The following is a 20520-nucleotide window of genomic DNA, read 5'->3' as shown; positions in this document are numbered from 1 at the left end:
CAGTTAAAGGATGGGAGGGGGAGGAGGCTCCGGCGTAGGAGACCGAGAATGATCGGCCAGAGAGGTAAGAGGAGAACCGGGAGAGGACAGAGTCCGTGAAGCCGAGGTGAGATAAGGTATGGAGGAGGAGGGGACGGTCGACGGTGTCAAAGGCAGCAGAGAGGTCAAGGAGGATCAGAATGGAGTAGGAGCCATTGGATTTGGCAAGAAGGAGGTCACGGGTGACCTTAGAGAGAGCAGTCTCGGTAGAGTGGAGGGGACGGAAGCCAGATCGGAGGGGGTCTAGGAGAGAATGGGAGTTAAGGAATTCTAGGCATCGATTGTAGACGACTCGTTCTAAGATTTTGGAAAGGAAGGGTAGTAGGGAGATAGGACGATAACTGGAGGGGGAAGTGGGGTCAAGAGCGGGTTTTTTTAGGATGCGGGAGACGTGGGCATGTTTGAAGGCAGAGGGGAAGGAGCCCTTGGAGATTGAGTGGTTAAAAATAGACGTTAAGGAAGGGAGGAGGGCAGGGGCGATGGTTTTAAGAAGGTGAGAGGGAATGGGGTCCGAGGCGCAGGTGGAGGGGGTGGCACTTGCGAGGAGGGAGGAGATCTCCTCTGAGGATACTGCAGGGAAGGATGGGAAAGTAGGGGAGGGGGTTGTTGGGGGGGAGGGGAGAGGCGGTGACACCACCCCAGCGCTTAGTATAGAGCCTGGTGCTGTAAGTGCTTAACAAACACCACCAAAAAAAGGTGCTGACAGTCTACCGTGTGCAGACACTGTTCTGAGCGCTTGGGAGAGCGCAACAGAATGCTGTGAGAAGCAGCATGCCTTAGCGGCTAGAGCCCGGGCCTGGGAGTCAGAAGGTCATGGGTTCTAATCCCCCCTCCTCCACTTGCCGACTGGGTGACTTTGGGCAAGTCAGTTCACTTCTCTGGATCTCAGTTGCCTCATCTGGAAAATGGGGATGGAGACTGTGAGCGCCACGGGGGACAGGGACTGGGTCCAACCTGATTTGCCGGGATCCACCCCAGTGCTTAGTAGAGTGCCTGGCACGTAGTAAGTGCTTAACAAATACCACCAAAGGAGAATGGAGCTGACAGTCTACTTTGTGCAGACACTGTACTGAGCGCTTGGGAGAGCACAACGGAATGCTGTGAGAAGCAGCATGGTGCAATAAGTGGTTGGGAGAGTAGGATAAATAGACCTCACTTGGATAATCCCGGCTCACGCAAGTCCTTCTCAGAGGGCTTGGAGACGGGGCAGAAGCACCCAGTGCTTCTGAGTGAGAAGCAGCTTGGCCTAGTGGGTAGAACCCGGGCCTGGGAGGCAGAAAGACCTGGGTTCTAATCCCGGCTCCGCCACTTGTCCGCTGGGTGACCTGGGCCTTCTCTGTGCCTCAGTTCTCTCATCTGTCAAATGGGGATCAAGACCGTGAGCTCCACGTCGGACACGGACTGTGTCCAACCTGATTATCTTGTAATAGTAATAATAACGGTAATAATGATGGTATTTGTTAAGCGCTTACTATGTGCCAAGCACTGTTCTAAGCACTGGGGTAGATACGAGGTAATCAGGTTGGATTACCTGATAACTGGTAATCAGGGCTCCGGACACGCCACCGGCCCACAGTCAGACACGCCGGGACACACGTGTCACAGGTCATACATATCAACCTGGAAAAAGCCCTCCGTCAGGAGGCGGGAGTGTTCTGGATGTAGTGGTTAGAGCCCGGGCCTGGGAGTCAGTAGGTTATGGGTTCTAATCCATGCTCCGTCACTTGTCTGCTGTGTGACCGTGGGCAAGTCACTTCGCTTCTCTGGGCCTCAGTTCCCTCATCTGGAAAATGGGGATCAAGACTGTGAGCCTCATGTAGGACAAGGACTGTGTCCAACCCCATTGGCTTGTATCCACCCCAGAGCCAGTGCCTGGCGCATAGTAAGTGCTTTCTCTCCTCCTCCAGCCCAGCCCACACACTCCGCTCCTCTGCCGCCGCTCAACTCCTCACGGTGCCTCGTTCTCTCCTGTCCCGCCGCTGACCCTTGGCCCATGTCCTACCTCTGGCCTGGAACGCCCTCCCTCCTCACATCCGCCAAATGATAATAATGATAACATTGGTATTTGTTAAGCGCTTATTATGTGCAGAGCACTGTTGTAAGCGCTGGGGGTGATACAGGGTAATCAGGTCGTCCCACGTGAGGCTCACAGTTAATTCCCATTTCACAGATGAGGTAACTGAGGCACAGAGAAGTTAAATGACTTGCCCACAGTCACACAGCTGACAAGTGGCAGAGCTGGGAGTCGAACCCATGACCTCTGACTCCGAAGCCCAGGCTCTTTCCACTGAGCCACGCTGCTTCCCAAATACCAACAATCACACTCCCACCCTTCAAAGCCCTACTGAAGGCTCACCTCCTCCAAGAGGTCTTCCCAGCTTAAACCCCCCTTTCCCTCTGCTCCTCCTCCCCTCCCCATCGCCCCGACTCCCTCCCTCTTCTCTACCCCCCTCCCCGCCCCACAGCACTGTGTATATATGCACATGCTTATTATTTTATTATTCTGTTTATTTTACTAATGATGTGTATATATCTATAATTCTATTTATTTATATTGGTGCTACTGATGCCTGTCTACTTGTTTTGTTTTGTTGCCTGTCTCCCCCCTTCTGGGCTGTGAGCCCGTTGTTGGGCAGGGATTGTCTCTATTTGTTGCCGAATTGTACTTCCCAAGCGCTTCGTACAGTGCTCTGCACACAGTAAGCGCTCAATAAATATGACTGACTGAATGAATGAAAAGACAGAGACAGAGACAGAGACACAGAGGAGCAGCAGCGTGGTGTGGTGGCTAGAACCCAGGGCTGGGAGTCAGAAGGTCCTGGCTTCTCATCCCGGCTCCGCCACTTGTCTGCTGGGTGACCTTGGGCAAGTCACCTTCCTTCTCTGGGCCTCAGTGACCTCATCTGGAAAATGGGGATGGAGACTGTGAGCCCCTTGTAGGACAGGGACTGGTTCCAGCCCCATTGGCTCGTATCCACCTCAGCGCTCAGACCAGTGCCTGGCACATAGTAAGGGCTTAACAAATAACGTAATAATTATTATTATTACTATTATTATCATTGGGAAAAATCTACAACTGCTACAACGAGGGACTTGGCCCCATCTCCATTAGGAGTCCATCCAGGGGGAGGCCCACGTTGTCACATGTGGTGTCACGTGGGCCTTCAGATCTGGAATCCTTGAGCGTTGCAGGGGTTTCCCCTTCCCCCGGCCCCCTCTAAGCCCCGTTGGGGCGACACCTTTATCACCGTCAACAGTTTCGTTGTTTTATTTGACTCTGTTCTCACCGCGTTTGCTCCATCTTCTGTTCCATGTGTGCCAATCGATCATCGATGGATCGTATTTATTGACGCTTACTGTGTGCAGAGAACTGTACTGAGCGCTTGGGAGAGTCCAAAATAGCAGTAAACTGACACATTCCCTGCCCTCAACGAGTGCGCTCGCCAGCTGTGTGACTTTGGGCAAGTCACTTAACTTTTCTGAGCCTCAAAAATGGGGATGGGGACTGTGAACCCCACGTCGGACAACCTGATGACCTTGTATCCCCGCAGCGTTTAGAACAGTGCTTGGCACATAGTAAGCACTTAACAAATACCACCATTATTATTATTATTGTACTGAGCCCTCGGGAGAGTCGGTTACTACAGAGTTAGACTCGTTGCCTGTCCACAAGGAGCTTACAGTCTAGGGGGGAGACAGACATGAATTGCAATAAGTCATTTATAATCTATAATTTAAAGATACGTCCATAAGTGCCGTGAGGCTGAAGGCCTAGTACAGTGCTCTGCACACAGTAAGTGCTCAATAAATATGATTGAATGAATGAATGAAGGCGGGGTGAATATTAAATGCCCAAAGGTCACAGACCCAAGTTCACGGACAAACTCCCGCCCACCCCGTTCCCAGCCCCACAGCACTTATGTCCGTATCTGCCATTTATTTATTTCGATTGATGTTGGTCTCCCCTTCTAATAATGATGTTGGTATTTGTTAAGCACTTACTATGTGCAGAGCGCTGTTCTAAGCGCTGGGGGAGATACTGGGTAATGAGGCTGTCCCACATGAGGCTCACAGTCTTCATCCCCATTTTACAGATGAGGTAACTGAGGCACAGAGAAGTTAAGTGACTTGTCCGCAGTCACACAGCTGACAAGTGGCAGAGCCGGCATTCGAACCTATGACCTCTGACTCCCCAGCCCCGGCTCTTTCCACTGAGCCACGCTGCAAGCTCCCTGTGGGCAGGGAATGTGTCTGTTTATTATTGTATTGTCCTCTCCCAGGCACTTAGTCCAGTGCTCTGCACACAGTAAGCGCTCAGTCGGTACGATTGAATTAATGTTGAATGAAAGAGGGAGCCAGGGAACTAATCATCGGTATTTACGGAGCGCTTCTTAATAATAATAGTAATAATCATGGTATTTGTTAAGTGATTACTATGTGCCAAGTACTGTTCTAAACACTGGGGTAGATACAAGGTTATCAGGTTGTCCCACATGAGGCTCCCACTTTTAACCCCCATTTTATAGATGAGGTAACTGAGGCATAGAGAGGTGAAGTGACTTGCCCAAGGTCAAACCGCAGACAAGTGGCGGAGCTGGGATGAGAACCCACGTCCTCTGTCTCCCAAGCCCGGGCTTTACTAGGTGCTTGGGATTAGAACCCACATCCTCTGACTCCCAAGCCTGTGCTCTTTCCACTAAGCTACGCTGCTTCTTGTGTGCAGAGTGCTGTAATCATCATCATCATCATCATAATTATGGTATTTGTTAAACACTTCCATGTGCCAAGCACTGTTCTAAGCATTGGGGTAGAAACATGGTCATCAGGTTGTCCCACGTGAGGCTCACAGTTTTCATCCCCATTTGACAGATGAGGAAACTGAGGGCCAGAAAAGTGAAGTGACTTGCCCAGGTCCCGCAGCAGACAAGTGGCGGAGCCGTGATTAGAACCCACGTCCTCTGACTCCCAAGCCCGGGCTTTACCAGGTGCTTGGGACAGGACATTACAACAGAGTCGGTAGACACGTTCCCTGCTCACGACGAGCTTCGGGCCTAGAGGATGCGCTAAATCTTCAGATCTACATCTCTGCCCCTGTCCTCTCCCTCTCCCTTCAGGCTCGAATCTCCTCCTGCCTCCGGGATGTCTCTACCTGGATGTCTGCCCGTCACCTAAAACTCAACATGGCCAAAACTGAGCTCCTCATCTTCCCTCCCAAGCCCTGTCCTCTCCCAGACTTCCCTATCACCGTGGACGGTACGACCACCCTTCCCGTCTCTCGGGCCCGCGACCTCCGTGTCATCTTCGACTCTGCTCTCTCGTTCACCCCACACATCCGATCCGTCACCGAGACCTGCCGGTCTCACCTTTATTATATCGCCGAGATCCATCCTTTCCTCTCCACCCAGACGGCTACCTTACCGCTACGGGCTCTCCTAATATCCCGGCTGGATTATCGTGTCAGCCTGCTCTCTGATCTCCCTTCCTCCCGTCTCTCCCCGCTCCAGTCTATTCTTCACTCCGTTGCCCGGCTCATCTTCTGCAGAAAGGCTCTGGGCCTGTCACTTACCTTCTTAAAATCCTCCAGTGGTTGCCTATCGACCTCTGCACAAAACAAAAACTTCTCACTCTAGGCTTCGAGGCTGTCCATCGCCTCGCCCCCTCCTACCTCTCCTCCCTTCTCTCTTTCCACCGCCCACCCCGCACGCTCCGCTCCGCTGCCGCCCACCTCCTCGCCGTCCCCCGTTCCCGCCTATCCCGCGTCGACCCCCGGCCCACGTCCTCCCGCGGTCCTGGAACGTCCTCCCTCCTCACCTCCGCCAAACTCACTCTCTTCCCCTCTTCAAAGCCCTACTGAGAGCTCACCTCCTCCAAGAGGCCTTCCTACACTGAGCTTCCCCCTTTCCCTCTGCTCCCCCTCTACCCCCGCCTTCACTTTCCCTCAGCTAAGCGCCCTTTCCCGCCGCTTTCCCTCTGCTCCTCCCCCTCTCCCTTCCCCTCCCCTCAGCACTGTGCTCATCCGCTCAATTGTATATATTTTTTCTTAACGTATTTATTCTGTTAATGAGATGTACATCACCTTGATTCTATTTATTGCTATTGTTTTAATGAGATGTTCATCCCCTTGTTTCTATTTATTGCTTTGCTTTTGTCTGTCTGTCTCCCCCGATCAGACTGCGAGCCCGTCAATGGGCAGGGACTGTATCTGTTGCCGATTTGTACAGTCCAAACTCTTAGTAGAGTGCTCTGCACCTAGTAAGCGCTCAATAAATACTATTGAATGAATGAATGAATGAATCTTCCATCACAGACGAGACGCTGTGACTTCTGCTTTTCTTAAATAAGACTCGCTAACCCGTTACGCAACGCAGGCGGTTCTGGGGACGCACCGAATGTTCTGAGTCCTTCCCACACAGCCCGCCACGGGGAAATCTTTCCTGAAATAAATCGCTTCCTCCCGGGGCTCTCCACGAGCTGCATGAAGGTTACCCTTTACAGTGGAGGTCTCCACAAACCCCGCCAATCTGCTAACAGCCCCGACCCCGAAGAAAGACCTCAAAATGCCCCTCCCAGTTGCACGACTTTTATAAGTTTCCACCGCTGCTCTGTCCTTTTATACATTTCCACAGACCCCTGGGTTCAGATACGGGGTAATCGGGTTGTCCCACGGGGGGCTCAGGGTTTTAATCCCATTTTCCAGATGCCCAGAGAACTGAAGTGGCTTGCCCAAGGTCACACACGGAGCAGGGAAGTGGCGGAGCCGGGATTAAATGATAATAATAATGATGGCATTCGTTAAGCGCTCACTATGCGCCGAGCGCTGCTCTAAGCGCAGGGGGGTGATAATCAGGTTGTCCCCCAGTGGGGCTCACAGTCTTCATCCCCATTTTGCAGATGAGGTCACTGAGGCACAGAGAAGTGGAGTGACTTGCCCAAAGTCACACAGCTGACAAGTGGCAGAGGTGGGATTAGAAGCCATGACCTCTGACTCCCAAGCCCGGGGTCTTGCCACTGAGCCACGCTGCTTCACGCTGGATGACCGCCCGACCCTCCTCGACGGCCCCTCCTCGGACAGGCCCCCTCTCCCACCCCTCTCCAGCAGTGGGGGAGAGCAGGGAGGGGGCTGCGGACGAGAGCGGCCCCCGGCCCGGAGCCCCCTGGTCGGAGGCGGCAGCAGCAACAGGAAGGATCGGGGGAAGGATCCGGGGAAGGACCGGGCAGGCCAGGCCTGATCCAGCCTTGAGTCCCCGAGCCCCCCGACCCCCAGCTCCCATCCCCCAACCCCCCCAAGGACCCGGCCCGGCCGTGCCTCCCGCCTCAGCATCTCCCCACCCTCATATTCATTCAATCGTGTTTATTGAGCACTTACTGGACAAAGCGCTTGGAATGATGGCATTTGTTAAGCGCTTACTATATGCCAAGCACTCTTCTAAGCTCTGGGGTACACAGAAGGTAAGCAGCTCGTCCCACGTCGGGGTCCCAGTCTTCACCCCCATTTTACAGATGAGGGAATTGAGGCCCAGAGAGGCGAAGCGGCTTTCCCACCGTCACACAGCAGACAAGTGACAGAGGCGGGGATTAGAACCCACGACCTCTGGCTCCCAGGCGCGGGCTCTTTCCACTGAGCCCAGCTGCTTCTCTCCCCAACTCATCTTCCTCCCCGGTACCATCATCTCCCCGGGCAGCAGCTCCTGGCCGCCCCCGGAGCCGCGGTGGCCTTGGCCGGGTCCCGGGTGAGCGGGGCGGTGGCTCTCGCCGGGCCGGCCCGGGGTGGGAGGGGAAGGGGTCGCCCGGACCCCCGCCCCGGGGCGGCCCAACCCAGACAGAGACAGACAGAGACACAGACAGAGAAGCAGCCTGGCGTAGCGGGTAGATCCCGGGCCTGGGAGTCAGAAGGTCATGGCTTCTCATCCCGGCTCCGCCGCTGTGGGACCCCGGGCAAGTCGCTTCACTTCTCTGGGCCTCAGTGACCTCGTCTGGAATATGGAAAATGTGACTGTGAGCCCTAGGTGGGACGGGACTGCGTCCAACCCGATTTGTCTGTATCCACCCCAGCGCTTAGTTCGGTGCCTGGCACGTAGTAAGCGCTTAACAAATACCACCATTATTATCATTATTAGAGACAGGGAGAGAAAGTGTGTTAAGTAACAATCTGACCAGAGACTGGCTCTCCCACCCTCATTTGAGCCAAATCATAGTCACGTAGTAGTAAGCGCTCAGTAAATATCAGTGATGATGATAATAATAATTAGGGTATTTCTTAAGCACTCGTTATGTGCGAAGCACCGTTCTAAGCACTGGGGTAGATAGGAGGGAATCAGGTGTCCGCCGGGGAGCTCACGGTCATCATCCTCATTTTACAGAGGAGGTCACCGAGGCCCAGAGAAGTGAAGCGGCTTGCCCAAGCTCACACAGCAGGCAAGTGGCGGAGATGGGATTAGAACCCACATCCTCTGACTCCCAAACTCAGGGTCTTTCCACTGTGACGATGACGACGATGATGGGCAGAGCACCGTCCTAAGCGTTTGGGAGAGTCCAATCCGACAGAGCCGGTGGACACGATCCCTGCCCAAGGGAACTTCTGGTTTCCAGGTGAGACTGACGCTAATAGGAATATAAGCTCTATTTCTAGGAATACGTCGTCATCCTCCTCCTCCTCCTCTTCCTTCTTCTCCTCCTCCTCCTGATGTATTTCAGGAGACCATCTGCGGGAAGTCGACCCAAGTCCGTGTGGGACAGAGCGCTGCGCCCCAGGTCAGAGCCGGGGGCCGGGTGGGGGCGGGAGGTCGGAGAAGGGTCCGGGCCTGAGGGTGGTCCTGCCCGGAGCCTTGCCCGCCACCAGGGAAGCAGCGTGGTCCAGTGGTTAGAGCCCGGGCCTGGGAGTCAGAGGATATGGGTTCTAATCCTGGATCTGCCACTTGTCTGCTTGGTGACCTTGGGCAAGTCGCTTCACTTCTCTGGGCCTCAGTTCCCTCATCTGGAAAATGGGGATGGCGACCGTGAGCCCCACGAGGGACGGGGACTGGGTCCAACCTGAAGAGAAGCAGCATGGCGTAGTGGATAGAGTCCGGGCCTGGGAGTCGGAAGGTCACGGGTTCTAACCCCGGCTCTGCCACTTGTCTGCTGTGCGACCTCGGGCAAATCACTTCACTTCTCTGGGCCTCAGTGACCTCATCTAGAAAATGGGGATGAAGACTGTGAGCCCCAGATGGGACAACCTGATGACCTCGTATCTCCCCCAGCGCTTAGAACAGTGCTTGGCACATAGTAAGCACTTAAATGCCATAATGATAATTATTATTATTACCTTGGATCTACTGTTGTGGTTAGAACAGTGCTTGGCACAGAGAAAGCGCTTAACAAATACCATTATTATGCTCTCCCAGCCAAACCTCCCGGATCTCCCTTCCTCCTGTCTCTCCCCGCTCCAGTCTATTCTTCATTCCACTGCCCGGATCATCTTCCTGCAAAAAGGCTCTGGGCCTGTCACTCCCCTCCTCAAAAACCTCCAGCGGTTGCCTATCAACCTCCGCAAGAAACAGAAACTCCTCACTCTAGGCTTCGAGGCTGTCCATCCCCTCGGCCCCTCCTACCTCTCCTCCCTTCTCTCTTTCTACCGCCCACCCCTCACGCTCCGCTCCTCCGCCGCCCACCTCCTCACCGTCCCCCGTTCTCGCCCATCCCGCCGTCGACCCCCTGCCCACGATCTCCCGCCGTCCCGGAACGCCCTCCCTCCTCACCTCCGCCAAACTCACCCTCTTCCTCTCTTCAAAGCCCTACTGAGAGCTCACCTCCTCCAGGAGGCCTTCCCACACTGAGCCCCCCTTTCCCTCCGCTCCTCCTCCCCTCCCCATTCCCCCTTCTCCCTCCCTCTACTCTACCCCCTTCCCCTCTCCATAGCACTTGTGTATATTTGTATAGATTATTTATTACTCTATTTTATTAATGATGTGTATATATCTATTTATACATTCCAAGCGCTTAATACAGTGCTCTGCACATAGTAAGCACTCAAGAAATACTATTGAATGAATGAATGATTCTATTTACCTGTTTTGATGATATTGATGCGGGACTACTTGTTTTGCCGTCTGTCTCCCCCTTTTAGCCGTGAGCCCGTTGTTGGGCGGGGATTGTCTCTGTCGGTTGCCAAATTGTACATTCCAAGCGCTCGGCACGGTGCTTTGCACGCAGGGAGCGCTCAATAAATACGATTGAATAAAATACGATTGAATGAATGAATGAATAAACCTGAGAACGGAAAGACACGCAAGGAGGCGAAAGAGGAGCGGGCGGCGGCAGGCCCTGCCAACATTCGGGGCGACGACACAAGGCACGGCTAACTTGTGTGCCCGGGAGGGCCCGCCCTGAGGTGCCCGTGGGGGGCTTTCCAGCCTCCCCGCCAGGCACTCGCAGGTGACGGCTTCACCCTCCCCGTCTTCTTCGAAGTTGGAGGTCACCTATCTATCCACGTTGCCTACAGCCCGGCCCTGGGACTCAGAAGGTCATGGGTGCTAATCCCCGCTCTGCCACTCGTCAGCTGTGTGACCTTGGGCAAATCACTTGACTTCTCTGGGCCGCAGTTCCCTCATCTGCAACACGGGGATTAGGACTGTGAGCTTCACTTGGGACAACCTGATCACCTTGTATTCCCCCCGCAGCGCTTAGAACAGTGCTTTGCACACAGTAAGCGCTTAACAAATACCATAATTATTATTATTATCTCTACCAGATTAGAGAAACAGAGAATCATGCACATCTGTAAGCATTTAAATACCAACATTATCATTATTATTAAAATGGAGCTGGAGACTGCGAGTCCCACGTGGGACTGGGATCGGGTCCAACCTGAATCGCTTTTATCTTCCCCGGTGCTTAGCACAGTGCCTGGCAGATGGTAGGCGCTTAACAAATGCCATAATTATTATGATGTTGATTATTCACGCACGCCGGGGCCCGACCCTTCCCCGTCTCGCGTCCGGCGGCCGTCCGGGCTGAGGGAGCCGGCTGGGACAGGATGGCGGGGGCTCTGCCCGCCCCCCGCAGCCCTGAGGGCCCTGGGTCGGGCTAGGCCCGGAAGCCCAAGGTTTGGGTGAGCCGGAGCTCCCCTTTCTCCCCGGCCCAGCTGAACGGCCCCCGGGACGAGGACGGACGGGGAAGACCGGGGAGCCGGGGGAAGGGGAAAGCGGGCACGGAAGCGGGTGGCCGACCGGCTGAGCGGCACCAGGACCCCCGGCCTGCCCCCCCGACCTCGCCACCGTGGTGCCGGCTGGAACTTCTCCCTCTCATTTGCCTTCCACATTCAAGTTCTCTCTCCATGGGCTCTGCCCCTTGTCAGCTGTGTGACTGTGGGCAAGTCACTTCACTTCTCTGCGCCTCAGTTCCCTCATCTGCGAAACGGGGAAGAAGACCGTGAGCCTCACGAGGGACAACTTGATGACCCTGTATCTCCCCCAGCGCTTAGAACAGTGCTCTGCACATAGTAAGTGCTTAACAAATACCAACATTTTTATTATTATTATTATCATCCTCCCATGCCAGGATCGATCAATCGATGGTATTTACTGAGCGCTTACTACGAGCAGAGCACTGTACCGAGCGCTTAGGAGAGTACAGTGAGGTTGGCAGGCTTTTTTTTTTTTAATGGTACTTGTTAAGGGCCTGAGTAGATACGAGCAAATGAGGTTGGACACGGTCCCTGTCCCACATGGGGCTCACAGTCTTAATTCCCATTTTACAGATGAGGGAACTGAGGCCACAGAAGTGAAGGGACAAGCCCAAGGTCTCACAGCAGACAAGTGGCGGAGCCCGAATTAGAGCCGGTCCTTCCGGCTCCCAGGCCCCGGCCCCGCTTCTCCTCGATACAATCCCTGCCCTCGCCGAGTTTACGGTCTAGCCGATCCTTTCCCTCCGCTGGCCCGCGCCACCATGCGTCATAGAGAAACAGGGTGGCCTAGTGGTTTGAGCCCGGGCCTGGGAGCCGGAAGGTCATGGGTTCTAATCCTGTCTCCGCCACCTGTCTACTGTGACAGGTCACTTAACTTCAAGCGACGTGGGCAAGTCACTTCACTTCTCTGGGCCTCCGTTCCCTCATCTGTAAAATGGGGATTAAGACTGTGAGCCCCACTTGGGACAACCTGATCACCTTGTATCCCCCCAGCGCTTAGAACGGTGCTTTGCACACAGTAAGCACTTAACGAATACCTTAATCATTATTATTATCTCTACTCAGATGAGAGAAACAGAGAATCACGCACAAGTGTTTTATTTTGATCACCTTGTATCCCCCCTCCCAGTGCTTAGAACAGTGTTTTGCACATAGTAAGCGCTTAGGTTTCAAGGCTGTCCATCCCCTTGCCCCCTCCTACCTCTCCTCCCTTCTCTCTTTCTCCCGCCCACCCCGCACGCTCCGCTCCTCCGCCGCCCACCTCCTCGCCGTCCCTGGGTCTCGCCCGTCCCGCCGTCGACCCCCGGGCCGCGTCCTCCCGCGGTCCCGGAACGCCCTCCCTCCTCACCTCCGCCAAACTCATTCTCTTCCCCTCTTCAAATCCCTAAAGCTCACCTCCTCCAAGAGGCCTTCCCACACTGAGCTCCCCTTTTCCCTCTGCTCCCCTTCTACCCCCCCTTCACCTCCCCTCAGCTAAGTCCTCTTCTCCCCCCCTCCCTCTGCTCCTCCCCCTCTCCCTTCCCCTCCCCTCAGCACCGTACTCGTCCGCTCGACTGTATATATCTTCATTACCCTATTTATTTTGTTAATGAGATGTACATCGCCTTGATTCTATTGAGTTGCTATTGTTTTAATGAGATGTTCATCCCCTCGATTCTATTTATTGGCATCGTTCTTGTCTGTCCGTCTCTCCCGATTAGACTGTAAGCCCGTCAAAGGGTGGGGACTGTCGGTTACCGATTGGTACATTCCAAGCGCTTAGTACAGTGCTCTGCATATAGTAAGCGCTCAATAAATTCTATTGAATTAACAAATGCCATTTTTTTCCGCTAGGCCTCAGTTACCTCATCTGTACAGTGAGGGTTGGGACTGTGAGCCCCACATGGAACAGGGACCGCGTCCAACCCGAGTTGCTTGTATCCACCGCAGCGCGCAGTACAGTGACTGGCACGTAGTGAGCACTTAACAAATACCATAATAGCAATACATTCTTCCCCCATTCCGGCCCCAATCCCTCCGGCCCCCTCCCTGGCCTCCCCACCTCCGGCCTCTCCCCCCCACAGCTGCACTGCTCGACTATTCCCAAGCCCCAAACAGAGCGGTGCTCACCTCCTCGAAACTTTCCAAAGGCTTTGCCAAGGGACCCAAAAAAAATCGGGCTGATCAGGATCCAGGTTCCCCTCCGGCTGCTACTCACTAGCCTCTCGGCTCTCTTCTCTTACACCTCCTCTGCTCTGCCCCCCAAAACCACCAGGGCCCAGACCTGGGAGTCAGGAGGTCGTGGGTTCTAATCCCACTCTTGGGGATTGAGACCGTGAGCCCCAAGTGGGAGAGGGGCCGTGTCCAACCCCATTTGCTGGTAACCAGCCCGGCACATAGCACAGTGCCTGGCACATAGTAAGCGCTGAGCAAATACCACGGGTATTACTATTACCTGCCCCTCACGCTTGACCACCCATCATTCGCTCACTGAGGGCAGGGAACGTGCCTGTTAAATCTGTTGTCATCTCCCAAACGCTTAGGTGGAGTAAGCGCCCAATAAATACCACTAGATTGACTGACCACCCTTTCTGGAGCCCCCAACCCACTCTTTCCAAGCTTCTCCCCAAACTGGCCCTCTGGGGCATCTCTTACTTTCCCGGGTCCGCTTCCCCATTCATTCGATCCTATTTATTGAGCTTTTACCGTGAGCAAGACGCTGTACTGCGTGCTCGTGGGTTGTGTGATTTACTGTCAGTCAACAGTGCTTAGCGAGCAGGGACAGTGCGCAGTGACAGCATGTGGGGAGCTCCTTCCTGATGTCACGTTCCCTCGGGTTCACGGCTCCCACCTCTCTCCTCCGACCTCGTGCGGAGCCGCCGAGGGTCCGGCCCGCCTCCTTCCCTGCCTCGGTGTCTTTCCCCGAGGTCCTGGGATTCAACGCCCGGCAGGCAGGCGCGTGATCGCTGGGGTCCCCCCAGATCCCAAACCCTCCTAAAGAAGATAATCCCGCCAAGGAGCCGTGGACCGGGGCAACGATGAAAGCCCCGGCTCCGGGTCCGCCCGTCTCCTCGGACTTCTTTCCGCCTCGTGGCCGGGCCATCGCTGGCTCCTCCTTTTTTACGGGATCTGTGAAGCGCTTACTCTGTGCCGGGCACCTTACGAAGCGTCGGGGTAGACCCGAGATCGCCGGTTTGGACGCAGTCCCTGCCCCACGTGAGGTCACGGTCTTAACCTCCATTTTACAGATGAAGTCACTGAGGCCCAGAGAAGTGAAGCGACTTGCCCGAGGTCTCACGGCCGAGAAGCATCGAGGCCAGGTGGGAAGAGCCCGGGCCTGCGAGTCAGAGGACCTGGGTTCTCATCCCAGCTCCGCCGCTTATCTGCTGCGTGACCCTGGGCAAGTCGCTTCACTTCTCTGGGCCTCATCGGTAAAACGGGGATTAAATCCCCACTCCCTCCTACTTAGACTGGGAGCTTCGTGTGGGACGGGGACCGTGTCCAAACCGAGAACCCTGTATCTCCCCCACCGATTAGGACAGTGCTTGGCACACAGTAAGCACTTAACAGAGAACAAATTAAGTGGGATTAGGAGCAAGACCCAGGTCCTCCCCCGAGTCCAGCCTCTGTCCACCGGGTCACGGTTTTGTCCTGGACCGTGGATGGCTTTTAAACCGCGCGGGGAAAGGAAGACGGCAGCCGGGACATTCGAAAATGAAGTGTAACTTTATGTCAGTCACAGGACTGGGGCCCACCCGGCAACCGCCACCACGGCCCCACTTCCCGCCGGGCCCCTGGGATTCCGGGCCTGGCCCACCCCGGGCCCCCCGCCCTCCTCCGGCCCGGCGGACGGACCCGGCCGGGGGCGTCGGGGGGTTTGCCGGCTGGGACGTCGCTCCGTCCTCCGGCCCGAGACGGAGGTGGTACCGACGGGCCGGGAGGAGACCGGGCAGGGTCGGGGCGCAGGGAGGGAGGGCGGAGAGACCCGGACCGCCCGCTTTGGCATTCAAAATCAAGGCTGCTGCCGTCTGGCTGCCTCTCCTCAGGGACCCAACCTCAAAGAGCCCGCTCGCGCTCGGGGCCTGAGGAGAAAGGGGACCGTGGGGGGACGGAGGGAGGGGAACCTACGGCAGGAAGCGGGTCCCCCGCCTAGGGGGCCTCTGGGACAGCGGCGACGAGGGCCCGTGGTCATCGGCACGGCAGAGGGGGGTTGGGAGGGCTAGAAGGGCCAGTCCACCCTGCCTGGAGGCCAAGGGAGGCCCCCAAGGCCCTCTGAGAGGTCGGCCCCCGGCCCCCCCCCCCCCGTCCGCTCCCCTCGGTGCCCACTGGACTCCTTTCGGGGATGGAGTTTTCCAAAACCCTTCCCGCCACCTGTCCAATGTGGGGAGGGGATCCTCCTGCCCTTTCGGGCCAATCCCCGGCCTCCCTTCCCCGACCCGGCCTCGAACCCTTTGCAAAAATCCCCCGGCGATCCATCTGGATGCGCTTCCAGGATGCCAGCGAGGTGTGCCCTCGTCGAATCCTCGCTGTGCAGGCCAGCTCCACACAGGCACCCACGGACGCGTACGCGTGCTCCCAGAAACACGCGTACACCCAGCCGACCCCGACCTGCGGGAAAGGAAGGAGGGACCCCCTCCGCCGGTCTCCCCCGGCCCCGGGGGCCTCTCGGGAGAGCAGGGGCGACGAGGCAGAGATGCCCCAGCCCCGTGGACGCCCTCCATCTATCCGGCTGTGGCCGCTGGGCCGAGCCCGATGGGCCGAGCCCATTCTGGTGCCCTCGGGGGTCACGGGGCCAGAGGCCAGCCCGCCGCGGTCCGGAACGCCCTGTCCGCCTAGGGAGCCGAGGGAGGGGAGGACGGCGGCGGCCAGCTGGGCCGCGAAGGGGGTGTCGGCTTCCGGGTGGGGCGCGGGGCTCTCCTTCGGGGATGGGGGATCCCCCCGGGGCGAGGCCGTCCGTGGGCGCTGCGCTGCCGGCTCCGGGCCCCGCCTCACCGGAGGTCCGCGACGGTCACCGGCCGGTCCGCCACCGTCACGTGGCCGCAGCTCTGTACGCGCGAGGGAGAGAAGCAGCGTGGCTCAGCGGAAAGGGCCCGGGCCGGGGAGTCAGAGGCCTTGGGTTCTAATCCCCACTCCGCCGCTTGTCGGCTACGTGACCTCGGGCAAGTCACTTCACTTCTCTGGGCCTCGGTTCCCTCATCTGGAAAAGGGGGATGAAGACTGTGAGCCCCACGTGGGACAACCTGATGACCTTGTTATCTCCTCCAGCGCTGAGAACAGTGCTTGGCACATAGTAAGCGCTTAACCAACATCAACGTTATTATTATTAAGGAGAGAGACGAAAGCCTGAGGCCAGTGGGGACCCACGGTCCGCCACGCGACTCGCTACTTCTCCGCCTTCGCTCCTCCCGCCCCGGGGCCGGAGAGCGGGGCCTCCCCTTCCCCCCGAGCGGCCGGACCCAGGCGGGGCTCGGCGGAGGCTCCCTTCTCTCCCTGGCCGACCCGACCTGGGGACCGGGGGGTGGGGGGTACCTCGGTCCCGACGACGGGACGGGAAGCCCTTCCCGGCCGGGAGAGGGACGTGGAGAGCAAACGGCCCCAGGGGGACGGCCGAGCCCCTCTCCGTGGCGGGGCTCCGTTTCTCCAACAGCCCGTGCCGGGCAGCTCCCCGGCTGACCCTCCCCGGCCCCGACAGGGGGTCCGAGAGGCCGGCGGGAGGGGGATTCCGCCGGCCCGGGCCGGGACTCACGCAGAACAGCGGCGGGTCTTTGCTGTGGGGATGGAAGCCTTTCTCTCGGCAGGAAGAGATCTCGTCCAGCCCGTGGTTTGTCAGCTGAAAGAAGCCGGTTCTGAAACAGAAGTCAGGCGGTCAATCCTATTTACTGAGCGCTTGCTGGATGCGGATCACTGGATTATACATCTGGGAGAGGACGGGACGACAATAAACAGACACATTCCCTGCCCATAAGGTCTGGTGGACCAGGTGGCCACCCCCGCCACACCATCCCACCCCCACCAGGCAGCGGGCTCCGGCCTCCCACGGCACCCTTATAATGATGGTATTCGTTGAAGGCTCACTATGTGCCAAACGCTGTTCTAAGAGCTGGGGTAGATACAAGGTTATCCCACGTGGGGCTCACAGTCTTAGCTCCCATTTTACAGATGAGGTCATGAGGCCCAGAGAAGTGAAGTGACCTGCCCAAAGTCACACAGCTGACAAGTGGCAGATCTGGGATTCGAACTCACGATCTCGGACTCCCAAGCCCCGGCTCTCTCCATTAAAACACGCTCGTTAGCTCGTTCGTGTCCCGGGCCTCGACCTCACCAGTGGGGGAGACAAGGCCCCAAGGCCACTGGTCTGCTGCGTGACCTTGGACAAGTCACTTCACTTCTCTGTACCTCAATCACCCCAACTGTAAAATGGGGATGAAGACTGGGAGCCCCATGGCGGACAGGGACCTGTGAAGATCTGCTTATCTTCATTCAATCGTGTTTATTGAGCGCTTACTTTACTTATTGTACTAAGCGCGTAAGAAAGTACAACAATAAACGGAGACACTCCCTGTACCCACCCCAGTGCTCAGTACAGTGTCTGGCACATAGTAAGTGCTTAACGAATACCACAGCTATCATTATTAAACCTACTTGGATCGCTCCAAATCCCTTCCTCCCTCCCTCCCCAAGTCCCTCAGATAAGGCTCCGGAGCCTCTCTGAGCAGAAGGAGCTGGGAGGCAGGGCCGCGGAAACCCGGCCCAGGAGAGGCCACGGCAGGCCCTGTGACGAGGTGGCGTCACGCTCGGGGCCCTTGGCTGCCGCCCGGTCGTCAGAGCCGTTTCTCTTTGACCTCCCGAAATGAACACGTTCCAAGGAAGATTTTTCGGGTGGACAGTTGAGGGGGGCAAAAGGAATGAAAAATGGTCAGGAGGATGCACCCCACGTCCCATCTTCACGGAAGGTGGGGCAGCCCAGTGGCATTTTGGGTAGGGCAACTGAGGCCGGCCTCTGACACTCCCTCTGAGGGCGTTTTTTAATTCAAAATGGCATCCGTCAAGCGCTTACTATGGGCCGGGCCCCATACTAAGCACTGACGTAGATATACGCTAATCGGGTTGGACCCAGCCTCGGTCCCACATGGGGCTCACAGTCTTAATCCCCAATTGACAGATGTGGTAACTGAGGCACAGAAGTCAACTGACTTGCCCGAGGTCACCCAGCAGACAAGAGGCAGAGCTGGGATTAGAACCCAGGTCTTTCTGACGCCCAGGCCCAGGCTCTAACCATCGAGCCACACTGCTTCTCATTGCCTAAGATGAGCCCACCTGACGGGCAGGACGGGGAGAAAACCAGAACTCACCAGTTCCACGTGCGGTTTGATCTCCAGTGTGGATTTTCCAGTTTAGTTTCCCGTACATTCCTATATTTTGGCTTTCTGAGGGGGCATGCTGGCATCAACTCCATAATTGTTTTTTTATAGTGGTATCTGTTGATGCTGTTACGGTATTTACTAAGCACTTACCGGGTACCAGGCACTGTTCTAAGCACTGGGGTAGACACAATTTAATCAGGTTGGACACGGTCCCTGTCCCATGTGGGGCTCACAATCTCCAACTCCATTTCACAGATGAGGAGACTGAGGCCCAGGGAAGGGAAGTGACTTGCCTCATCTCATCTTTCCTCACCTTCCGCTCCCTTCTGCGTCGCCCTGACTTGCTCCCTTTAGAAGCAGCGTGGCTCAGTGGAAAGAGCCCGGGCTTGGGAGTCAGAGGTCGTGGGTTCTAATTCCAACTCTGCCACTTATCGGCTGTGTGATTTGGGGCAAGTCACTTCACTTCTCTGCGCCTCAGTGACCTCATCTGGAAAATGGGGATCGAAACTATGAGCCCCATGTGGGACACCTGATGACCTTGTATCTACCCGGCGCTTAGAACAGTGCTTGGGACATAGTAAGCGCTTAACAAATACCCATTTTTTTTCTTCCACCCTCCTAGCCCCAAAGCGCTTAAGTCCATAGTTGTAACTTTATTTATCCCTTTGCTCTTCCCCTCTCCCAGCACTTATGTACGAATCTGTAATTTTATTTACCTGTATCGATGTCTGTCTCCCCCACTCTAGACTGTGAGCTGGTAGTGGGCAGGGAATGTCACTGTTTGGTTGTATTATACTTCCCCAAGAGCTTAGTACAGCGCTCTGCCCACAGTAAGCGCTCCATAGATACGATCGAACGGATGAACTTGCCCGAGGTCCCACAGAAGAGAAGGGGTGGAGCCGGGATCAGAATTCAGGTCGTCTGACTCCCAGGCCCGGGCTCTTTCCACTAGGCCACGCCGCTTTCCCAAAGCATGAATGTAAGCGGCTTTGGGGTCAACAAAGACTCTGCTGGAGGTGGCTGCCACATACCCGTATTTCCCACCTAAATACCGATTTCGTTTAGAACAGGCCCCGAGAAGGAAGATGCCCGGAGGCACTGGAGAGGGAAGCACGTCCATATCCGTCACAGCTTTATTTCTGTTAGTGTCCTTCTCCCCTTCTAGACTCTCAGCTCGTCATTGGCAGGGAATGTACCTGTTGTGTCGTACTCTCCCAAGCGCTAAGTACGATGCTCTGCTCTTCCCCCTTCCCCTCCCCTCGGCTGAGCCCCCTTTCCCTCTGCTCCTCTCCCTCCCCTCAGCACTGTGTTCATTTGTATATATTTTTATTACCCTATTTATTTGGTTAATGAGGTGTCCATGCCCTTGATTCTATTTATCGTGATTATGTTGTCTTGTTTTTGTCCGTCTGTCTCCCCCGATTAGACTGTGAGCCCGTCATTAGGCAGGGTTGGTCTCTATCTGTTGCTGAACTGTACATTCCAAGAGCTTAGTACAGTGCTCTGCACATAGTAACCACTCAATAAATACTACTGAATGAACGGTAAGTGTTCAATAAATACGCCCGACTGAAAGCCGCATTTTCTTCCGCTCCTACTTTGTCTATCATTTAGGAGGAGAGCCAGGAGCAAGACTTCAGACTCCTGACTCCCAGATCTCTAAGCACAAATAACAACTTCCTCATGGTGCCCCCGTCGCATCTCTCTCGCCACCGACCCCTTTCCCACATCCTCCCCTTTGCCTGGAACTCCGTCCCCCCCTACGTCCGCCAGACCACCACGCTCTCTGCCCTCAAAGCATGACTTTTACGAGATGTTCTTCCCCTTGACTCTATTTATTGCCATCGTTCTCGTCTGTCCGTCTCCCCCGATTAGACCGTAAGCCCGTCAAACGGCAGGGACTGTCTCTATCTGTTGCCGACTTGTTCATTCCAAGCGCTCAGTACAGTGCTCTGCACATAGTAAGCGCTCAAT

At 56.0% G+C, this 20520-nt stretch overlaps 1 protein-coding gene across 2 annotated transcripts in view; it reads right to left on the bottom strand.

Annotated features, from left to right (window-relative positions):
* Positions 1-14885: 14885 nt before the first annotated feature.
* LOC100091808 (STAM binding protein) overlaps positions 14886-20520 on the bottom strand; it is a 32688-nt gene continuing 27053 nt past the window's right edge. For both annotated transcript variants that reach the window (XM_029066856.2, XM_029066855.2), the window contains 2 exons: positions 16929-17028; positions 14886-16227 (listed from right to left, as the gene is read on the bottom strand). In XM_029066856.2, coding sequence (XP_028922689.1) covers positions 16171-16227; positions 16929-17028 — 157 coding nt within the window. In that variant the 3' untranslated portion in view covers positions 14886-16170. The remainder of the gene's footprint in view (positions 16228-16928; positions 17029-20520) is intronic.

The sequence above is a fragment of the Ornithorhynchus anatinus genome, chromosome 5 (assembly GCF_004115215.2).
Source record: "Ornithorhynchus anatinus isolate Pmale09 chromosome 5, mOrnAna1.pri.v4, whole genome shotgun sequence".
Taxonomy (NCBI): Eukaryota; Metazoa; Chordata; class Mammalia; order Monotremata; family Ornithorhynchidae; genus Ornithorhynchus; species Ornithorhynchus anatinus.
This window is presented reverse-complemented; position numbering and strand designations above follow the sequence as displayed.